The 10,148-nt window shown below is 35.7% G+C and overlaps 1 protein-coding gene across 1 annotated transcript in view; it reads right to left on the bottom strand.

The window, feature by feature from the left end:
* Positions 1-1,657: 1,657 nt before the first annotated feature.
* LOC140157363 (nuclear receptor subfamily 0 group B member 2-like) overlaps positions 1,658-10,148 on the bottom strand; it is a 182,051-nt gene continuing 173,560 nt past the window's right edge. The window contains 2 exon segments of the mRNA XM_072180532.1: positions 1,658-4,602; positions 4,604-4,715. Of these exon segments, the coding sequence (XP_072036633.1) occupies positions 4,479-4,602; positions 4,604-4,715 (236 nt within the window). The 3' untranslated portion in view covers positions 1,658-4,478.

Genomic DNA, 10,148 nt, shown 5'->3' with positions numbered 1-10,148 from the left:
TTATTATAAATATTGTTTGTGAGATCTTGTGGGCTGCATTGGACATCGTTGAGGGCCCTAGATAGATCACCCACCCCTTGTTTAATGTTTCTACTAAGATGCGGTAAGACTCACCATGGATAAAGGGGGAGGGACTGAAGTAGGGTTAGGTGATGGGTAAAGTTCATTGATCTATGGGAAGCAATTAAAGGAAGTTATGCAACCATTCCAAGGCCATTTTAAATAAATGCTTGCTTGGCATTTATTTTGAGTTAATACCAAAGCAGAGTACCTGTTTATGCAACAGATAGAATGTGATTCTATATTCACTGAGAAAAAAGAGGGTAATTTTTACCTCGACATTGGGGCATCTATAAACAACTAACTGCTGAGTAAACTTTTTGTGTTATTTTCAATAAAATATTCTTTCTTAAACAGACAGTTGAGATGTTTATAGATGCCCCAAATGGGGGGAGTATGCAGCATTCTATTAAGTGTGTATCAAACTCAATATGTTTGGAACCAAGTTGATTTCTTACTTGTTTTAGTACAAAGGACATATGTAGGCCTATACCATATTTCATTTTACGGGGTAGATTAAATGCACTCGTTTATCATAACACTTATTTTATCAACAACTCAAAAAAGTTAACATTTTATTAAAAACAAAGAAAAACAAAAACACAAATGATGCTCTTAGCTCTGTATTCTCAAGACCATAATTAATAATGCTATAGCAATAAAGTTTCTTTGTTAAAACTTATTCGCAAATTCAACCTTTGGTCACTATATCAACTTAGTAGACTTTCAACTGTTTGATGATATAACTTTGGTTTCACTTGCAACAGATTTTAGGAATTACTGGTGACTGACTGTGAGTGAGGCCCATATTCTTGCAAAATGTTGTGTCCTAAGCAAAAAATTGAGAGTAAGCTTACAGGGGATAACCTATTCACTGTTGTTCACTAGAGACACATTGACACAAATCCCATAAGCCTTGGCATTTTGGACTCCCGATGTCCTCGCGCCGATGTGCATATTTGAAATGTGCAGTAACGATGTTCGCTGACAATGTGCACATTGGCATGACGTCATGGGTCCACATGCAAAAGCTTGTAAACGGGATTTACCAAAAATTTGAATAGCAGAGATTGCAGCTTATTGTGAACTTTTAAGTGATGCATACCACAAGGCTGACATTACTATATATAGGTCAGGGAAACAGAACAATACAAAGCGATACAAACTAATAAACAGTTTTCTTTAACAACAAAATACAGAATTACATTTTAGAATGCAAAATATTAATTATATTAGGTAAACTCTTTTTCACAAAAACAATTCAAATAATCTTATCAATATCTTTTATACAGCCTCCTGTCATTTACTGATTTACACCAATTCCTGGTCCGAGTCCCTTTTAAACAGAGGGCTGACATCGCTGATACCCAAGCGAAAAAAAAATTACTACAAAATATCTTCCTAACCAATTGCACTGCTACTGTAAGGACCTAACTGGTACTACATAGAAATATTTTCACATATTACAAAATTTCATATTTATAATTTCAAAATTATATTAAATCAAAGTGCCGTTCGATTTGTTTGTTTGATCAAAAAAAAATGTTTTCCCCACTGAAAAGTTATGTGATTATCTTAGTGATCCTTTTATTGTGTAAATATGGGGAAAATTACACAGAAGTGCGCTTAATTTCTCTATCAAATATAAGCAAATACTTTCTAGTGTTGACACCAGAGATTGTGTTATGCGCCATGCGGTCATAGGTGCATTCTTGTAGCTTTAGCGCACAAAATTACCATGTAGAGGTTGCTAAACGGTCATTTGAACCCCTTATTTCTATTGTTTTGGACCCATATTTGAAAGATTTTAGTGCTACCCCTGGTCGACACTTTTCAGAATTATTTCTTGCCAAGTATCAAACCGATAGTGATGGCCCAAATATTGTACCAGAATAATCATCATCATAATCCATCACTATACCGTTGATAAGAGGCACTAACATGTTCTGAAGTTGCTGAGTAAACCCCTGAGCACTACCTGCCTATCTAACATTACCTCTGATTGGTCAATTACATGTTATCTTCATTTTAATCACCAATCAGAATGGAGTTTTGCAAATAATTCATCCCAATTTTTTTGCATAATTCATCCCAATTTCATTGCTGCAGCTGCTTTATTGTTTTTTGCCTTACAAGGACCCCAATGGAATTAAGCTTTCTTCGGAAGGCTTTTTGGGCTATCCTTGGTACTCATTGGTATTTATTCCATTGTCACCTCGTGCAATAGTTTATTCTGGTACCTGAATTACATACATGTACAGTAGATTTTAAAGTATTTTATCCATAATGTGCAATCTATTGTATTTTCTTTTTGTTTGCAATTTTTGATGTATATTGAGTGCTAAATAAAAATGAAATGAAATGAAATTATTGTAACAATGTTGCTGATTGGTCCAATGAAAACTTCTTTTTGACCAATAGGCAGGTAGTTCTCATGGGGTTAAACATATATTGTATCTTTGCAAAATGTGAAAACATTCAATCCTAGTGAAACATGCTACAAATTTAAATGTTTCATAAAATAAATTTTTTACATATGACTACAGTCCCTGCTCTAGCAAATGGTATGGTGTAGGCCTATATAGTACAAAAAGGGTCGAAATGACATGAAAAAACAAAAATAAATTCTATCATGCAAATCTAGGCCAAAACCTTTCAATGTGGCAACATCCATGGGATTATCTGTTGCTAAGATATTTTTTGAAGCCAAAAAAGGTAAGGACATGAATGGGTATATAATATAATATTTCAGTTATGGTATAACTTAGCAACATTATCTTATTTCAGTTTAACCAGGATGCACACCGTTTGTAACTCTTTTTTACAAGAAAAAAATAGCAGTAACCATGACAACAACAAACAAAATATAGATCCAATGTCTTGGTTACCTTTTCAAATTCACACTACTTGCGTCTCGACCCAATCCGCATCCTTGCCTTTCACAGGCCTACTAGATTAGATGGGCTATTCCGGTTGATATCCCTACACCCCCTATGGAAAACATGACCTTAATCTTCCAACACAGGGAGTGTGAATTTCAAGTGGGGTTACCTGAATATGGGTGACTCCATTTACAATCTACGCCCTTTGTGTGGGCGATTAAGGTCATGTGTTCCATAGGGGGAGTACGGATTTCAACCGGAACTGCATATTTCTCGCGTAAAGGTAAAACTCTTTTTAAAATTTGGCGGCAGCTGCATTAAAAGTTGAGGATTAATTAAAGCTTATTATAGTCTATTCAATGTAAGTTATACCCTTTCTTTAAATAATGACGTGCACACATAGTAATATACGCATCTACGACATCACCTCTAGTGGTCTTAACTTAGCTTGAATATATTATAAGCTGTACATGTACAGGTTAAGGTAGGTACAAAAAAGTGATATACTAGTCTTCCAATTGCTGTCTTTTTTAAAATATATCTTACACAATTTCTAGATATTTTTTCCGCTCCATGTTTTGCAATTTGCATACATACTTTAGTGTTTTGCTTTTTATAACATTTGTACAAAACGGACAAAGAGGTTACAATGACAATTTGCATTTGATTGATTCTAACAAAGAAAAGGTTAAATTATAATTACTGTAGGAAATAATTTTCAGTGGATTTCAACAGCTAGACAAGCCAGCATGGTGTATTATGGGTAATGAGTTGATGCAACTATGTTACCGATGAAGTGATATACATTTTTTTGGTATTGACAAACTTTTCCGAGAAAAGTCGGAAAAACATGTGCATGTTTTACGTTAGAAAATGCTGGATTAAGTGTCAAGAAGAAGTGAAAAAATTTTAGGGAAAAATTATTCAACCGATTAAAGCTTAAACACTTTGCAGATATGACAAAGCAATGGTAGATCTAAACACAGAATTTGTTAACACCAAGCTTAGAAAAAAACCATCACATATTATAACACTGTAGAAGTTTGAAGCTTCTTTTCAAGTGAAATGTACAAGAACACAAAAAACATTTCTTCTATTTTTCTTTATCATAAATAACTTAACCAAATGAAAAGATTTACATCATGTAGGTAAAAAGTTTTATACCACCTAATATATGCAAATATGGAGGCGGAATGACTCAATCGGTCAGTGGTGGGTTCGATTCTGTGACGATGACACCCGCCCTCGTGAGTGAATCGGTGGAGAGGGTTTAAAGGGCGTCATCGGTTTAAGTGTTTTAAGGTACTCACAGTTGTAGATAACCAATGTGGAGGTGTATGTTAGTGCTGTGTTCCTATTCTTTTTTACAAGTGCTTTTCGTGTGCTACTTATATCGATAATTTTAATTTATATAATACATTAATTTACTCAATTTTTCATTAAAAATTTATGTAACATTTTATAATGTCAATCTGAACAGCACTACAACATCCCCAAAATGGTTTCTACTCTAGTGATGACCTTTGAGCTGTGAACTCAGTGTAACAGAAGCATTTGCTTCAAGAGGTCCTCCATTGACACGTCGCCAATTAGCTCGCGAAAGAACAGCTGGCTCACCACGCGAGATCGAATGTTTAACGGAGGAAGACTGAGTAGGACAGGCGAATCGCAGTGGATCGGCGGGGTGCATCGCGGCCACGTACTCGTTCAGCGAGAGCTGCGCCTCACTCTGAAGGGACTCGACCAGGCCTGGGTTTATCAGACCAGGAATATCTGTAGAAAACGGAAAGAAAAAGAAATAGAGAAAAATGTTAGTAATGCGATTGTTACAGCAAGAAAGCATTCAAAAGTTGATTAAATTGAATAAAATCTGATAAAACCTGAACTGCATGCATCTCGTATGTTACACTGCTACAAAGTACAAACACTGGGTTATTTTTTACCCAACACCAACACTAACCCAAATGAACAACTCAAATGTTGCGTCAAATCTCCTGCGTTATTCCATTTTCAATGGAATGGGGTTTTATCAACCATCAATTGAGTTATTCAAAGACTGAGTACAATTCACCCAACCTTAAAAACAGTTCAAGTTGTGAAACATGTGGTTTACCAATCCATGTATAACTCATCATATTCGAACATATATCTTCTACATAAGAGTAAGATTCATTAAATATTTGGAGCATTTAAACATATCTATATTTATCACATTATTATTCCACCAAACTTGACATTATCAGCCAAAAGATCTAAAACAGTTAATCAACACAATATCCCTTGAAAACATCACAACAACACAAACCAGCAACCATTGTCACAACTAATATTGCCCGTGCTTTGCCAACAGAAATCCATCATCAACATTTTAAAAAGAAAAAGTAAAAATAGATAAAAATAGCAGATTCAATGTCAAACGATATTGCTTTTTGGAAGGTCCAAGGCCACTAAACCTACGTGCTATAAAACCACACTGCAAGAGTGTTCATACTAGCGTGAAATATGCCTCGCTGTCTATTTGGCCATGCGCCGACTGAAAGTAGGCCAGGTACGCTAGCAATGACCTTCAGCGTTGAGGTACGGAAATGATTAAAAGAAACAAATTCTAGGCAGTATGGTGGGTGAAAGCAAATAAGCAACTGAGCTGAGCAAGGACGCGATTATTACATTACCACGATCGACGACTGGTGATGTTTGTTACCAGAGAAAAATAGATACATGTAATATTGGAAAATATAGTGAAGTGTCAAGTTTTTGATTAACGTGACAACTTGATCATATACAATATATTGTATTGTTCCATAAGTTATGCACTAGGACCCACAATATGCTCATCTATCAGGGCACAGTTCTTTAACCCCAATACATTTGTACATACATTGTATGACCTTTGAAAATTTGGGTACAAAAACTCATACTCTGCAACTTGAGGTCAAATTTTGCACTGCAATTGTTTAATTGAGGTTATTGAACTATGCCATTGGGATGAGGCCATTGTGGTCCATAGTGATGTCAAGTTAACCCCTATCAGCAAATGTGTTATTAAATTGTTTTTGCAAGATATCACATCTGGACCTGAAAACATACCCAAACTTGTGTGCACACACACACCCAAAAGAAGACACACCCACCAACACCCCTCCCCCACTCACTCCCGACACACACCCACACTGTAACAGCTCATCAAACCACACACTGTCCTTCAGAAAGTGTAACATCACTTTAATTTTCTACTCTTGATTTAATTGACATTTTATGCGCAAAAAGCCATCATATAACATGACCTTGGTCTTGCTAACATCAAAACAAGCCACGGCGTTTAATTTCAGATTTCAATTACGGCCGTCATAATCAACTACCAAAAGATTTTATCCAATGCAAAAGATCAATGTGAATCAAATAACAAATAAGGCTTTATCATTGCCAACCTTCTGACACATAATGCACGTATTAGGCCAAGGAAAGTCGATTTTGAGTTTCCCGTCACCCGCCCTCACTTCATTTTCTGACCCTCACTTGAATTCATTATTGTGATTTTCCAAAAAATACCAATGAAAACTTGGTTATATTTGCAAAAACAATTATGAATATCCCTTTATATTTTGTGGAAAAATCAAAATCAAAACATACATTTTGCTGTCAACCTTGCACTAAGTTGCAGACTCTTTTTAATATACTTTTGAATCTCATTTGGGCTAAACATCCATCTTCAAGTGAGTGAGCGGCAAATAACAACACATTTTACATGCGTGTTGGTCATATAATGAAAGGCAGACAAATAATGAATAATGAAAAAGTTACCTCATTTCTACGAAACGAAGCTATAAATAGCGTCTTATAATACCCCTTCATGTCGTCGGGATCAACTTCGTTTACAAGTGCAAAACCATTACTTTTACAATAGGTTCCAAAAGTTTGAACTTTCATACTTTTGTGTGGGCCTATAAAGAAGCAAGAATTGAACAACAATTGAAACAGTCGAAGTGTAACCAAATAATTAATCACGCAAAAAATTCTACTTTTTCAAACATGTAACCAAAATCACAAGGGGTTATCACAGAAGGCCATGATTGGTAATAGCTGCCGTAAAGACATTCGACAATTTCTGCATTGTAATATTGTACACATCTATAGAAAATGACACTTGGCAGCTATTGCAGATACAACATTCTAGCTCTATCCCAGGATCTGTACCCTAAACCCTTGATTTTAGTGGCCTTGCCTTGCTGGATATTTAGGTAAGCAATCACTATGGACCACAAGAGCCTCATCCCAATGTCATAGTCCAATAACCTCGATTACATAATCATAGTGCAAAATTTGACCTCAAGTTGCTGAGTATGAGTTTTTGTACCCAAATTTTCAAAGGTCATTCAATGAATGTACAAATGTATCGGGTTTAAGAACTGTTCCCCTGATAGATGAGCATGTTGTGTGTGGATCTAGTGAATAGTAAAGCAGTTTCTATGGTTAACACTGGTATCATGTGCAGTGAAAAAAAAAGATTGTTTTTCGCAGCGACAGGAGCCATCTCAAGGCTGATACAAGGTCATTAGTGTATGACAAGGATGTTGTACTTTGCAGATGACAGCTGTTACGCCAAAGCGCAAAAGGGTAAAAATTTGCCAAGGACACCAGCGTTAATACGCACTGCACCATTGGTGGTTCAAACATACTGTTGGTGTTTTCTACCCTCTAGAAAGATGTGCGTAAGTTAATGATCAATATGGATGACGGTCATTTCAAGATGATTCTTTTTGAATTTTTTTAAAAGTATTTCTCTCATTTCAACATGATAGATGATAATTGGCAAAAGATTTGTTGCTAAATTACATTATTTCACCAGATGCTCAAACAGAACTCGAAATCTAGATCAAAATACGCTGAAGTTGTCATAGTATGTCAATATCATTGACAAAAAGTTTTAGTTTCAGTTAAAAATAACTTTTCAACAATTAATGGGTTGAAGTCATGGACAATGAATGTTTAGTGTTTTTCTAGAACCACTGAACATGAGGCAAGTAGCTTCATGCACTGAATCAATACTAGTCAGTATTTTACTTGACAAATCAAAGGCCCTCAAACACATTTGAAGGCCTATGACGAAATGGACATTTCTAAAACTGCATGCAACTTAAAGCCATAATGTATGATTTGGTCAAATTTTAATTATGTTATTCTGTGCCAAAACTATTATGTAGATAACTGTCAAGAAGGTTTTCTGATAATTTTAAACCGAAATAATTAAGTAAAATGAAAGAAAACCACAGCGTGTGTGGGAATTGGTGAATAAAAAACACAAAAACTCTAGATAAATTTTACTGTAATTAAAAGGAAGCTCCGCCAGAGTAGTTCTTCTGAGGTGAATCAAACTTGCCTGGTTATCAAATGAATCAGTGACAGCTAATTGGTGTTTCAATGTTATTGCATCAATAAGCACATCTGTCAAATTCAGAGATAACTTTGTCACTGATTAATTTGATAACCATGCAGGTTTGGTTCACCCCAGAAGAATTGCTCAAGTGGGGCTTCCTCTTTAAAGCACTTCAGGCTTAGTCTTTCACATGGTATTTTAGTACACCATTGGGGATTACGATCACACACATAGCATAAAGTAGAAATTGAGGGTGTCGCTGTGGAGCAAATCAGACATTATGCCTTTAATAATTGTTAACTTGCCAATATCTGTTAACATAGCATATGAATCGACGTTCATAACGCCTGCAATTCCATATAAATCACACAATTGCCATTGTATTCCAAACAATAGCAATTGCGCAATTCACACAGCCAAGTACATCCTCATAACACTACAATATAAATAACGTCATCCCGGGTTTTTTACTCGCAAGACAATACCATCACTGAGTCAATGACATCGTCGATTTGCACTTGACTATCAACTATTCTTTTTTAGGAACAAAATAAGGGGAATTTTCTCTGTTGGTGGCCGACTGTGACCTTTTCTTGCCCGATTGACTACAATTATTCATACGATTGAATAAAACTTTTTTTTACCCTGCTATTGTCAATACATATTGCCACCGTTTATGTTGACTCGGTAAATTCCTTGAAAAGAAAATATGACATCCATTATGTCTGTTCAAACAAGGAAGTACATTTGGTCAGAAGTTTGTCTTTTTTTTTTTTGGTGTTTTTTTTAATGATTTCCTGAACTTCCTGAATTATCTTTTCACCCTCAAAATAAATAGAGTATGGCTTTTTTTAGCCTACAATGAGAGATACAGAGTAGAGAATATGGCTTGTTATATAGCCTACAATGAGATATAATAAAGTTGATTGTAAGTCTGTTTGAAGGGCAGATCGATATTCAAGAAAACATGCATGTTTTGTGTATATAACATTGTCAGTGAAAATTATTAAATTGCTTCATTTTTATGCCAAGTTAAACGCAAGTTACGCAACATTCTAATGCTATAATGATACACCACAGACATATCTGATGAGCAACCCTACATCATGAAAAATACATCTGGGGGTATCCCCTTTCCAATATCTTTAAAAGACTGAAGTAAACAAAACTCTGAAAATTTAGACAACTAGACACATTATCCAGTCCATAACAAAAGCAACCTGAAGCAGCAGTACCTTAATTGACCATTGAATAACCAACCATCACATACATGTATCTATTAAGCTATGAACCCAAATAGTTCACATTTCCCAGCACTCTTATCTTTACATGTATTTGAGACAAATTACCATAAACTTAAAATATCAGAGTGATTTAACTCTTAAATCAAACTACTTAGTTTTAAATGATCACATACCTACACAATTAAATAGAGTTAACGATGAACACACACAAAAAACGCTATTGCACTTGTACTATCTGTTCTTTCTTGGATTCTTCTAGTAGTAGTTTTAATTTACTCTCCATCAGCCTTGTGGGGGAACCGCACCCACAACGTCCGTGACACGAATCGTGCATGTCTGTGGCTGATGGATAACTGTTTGTGCCTGTGAGCAACCTGTACAAGATGCTACTTTTGTTGTCTATTTGTGGGCACCTGCAGTTCTGTCCGTGTCCATTCATCATTCTGGCCTGTGCCTCTTGGAGTTGCACTCATGCACGAGCGGCCATTTTAGCTTTGGTCTTTGATGGTAGCGCCAGGTTTAGAGGCTGGCTGATCTGTACGTCTGCTTTCGACATGTGGAGGATGGATGCTAGAAGCGCCACAATGA

The sequence above is a fragment of the Amphiura filiformis genome, chromosome 7 (genome assembly GCF_039555335.1).
Source record: "Amphiura filiformis chromosome 7, Afil_fr2py, whole genome shotgun sequence".
NCBI classification, from domain to species: domain Eukaryota; kingdom Metazoa; phylum Echinodermata; class Ophiuroidea; order Amphilepidida; family Amphiuridae; genus Amphiura; species Amphiura filiformis.
Note: the sequence above shows the minus strand (reverse complement) of the source record. Positions and strands in the feature narration are given on the sequence as shown.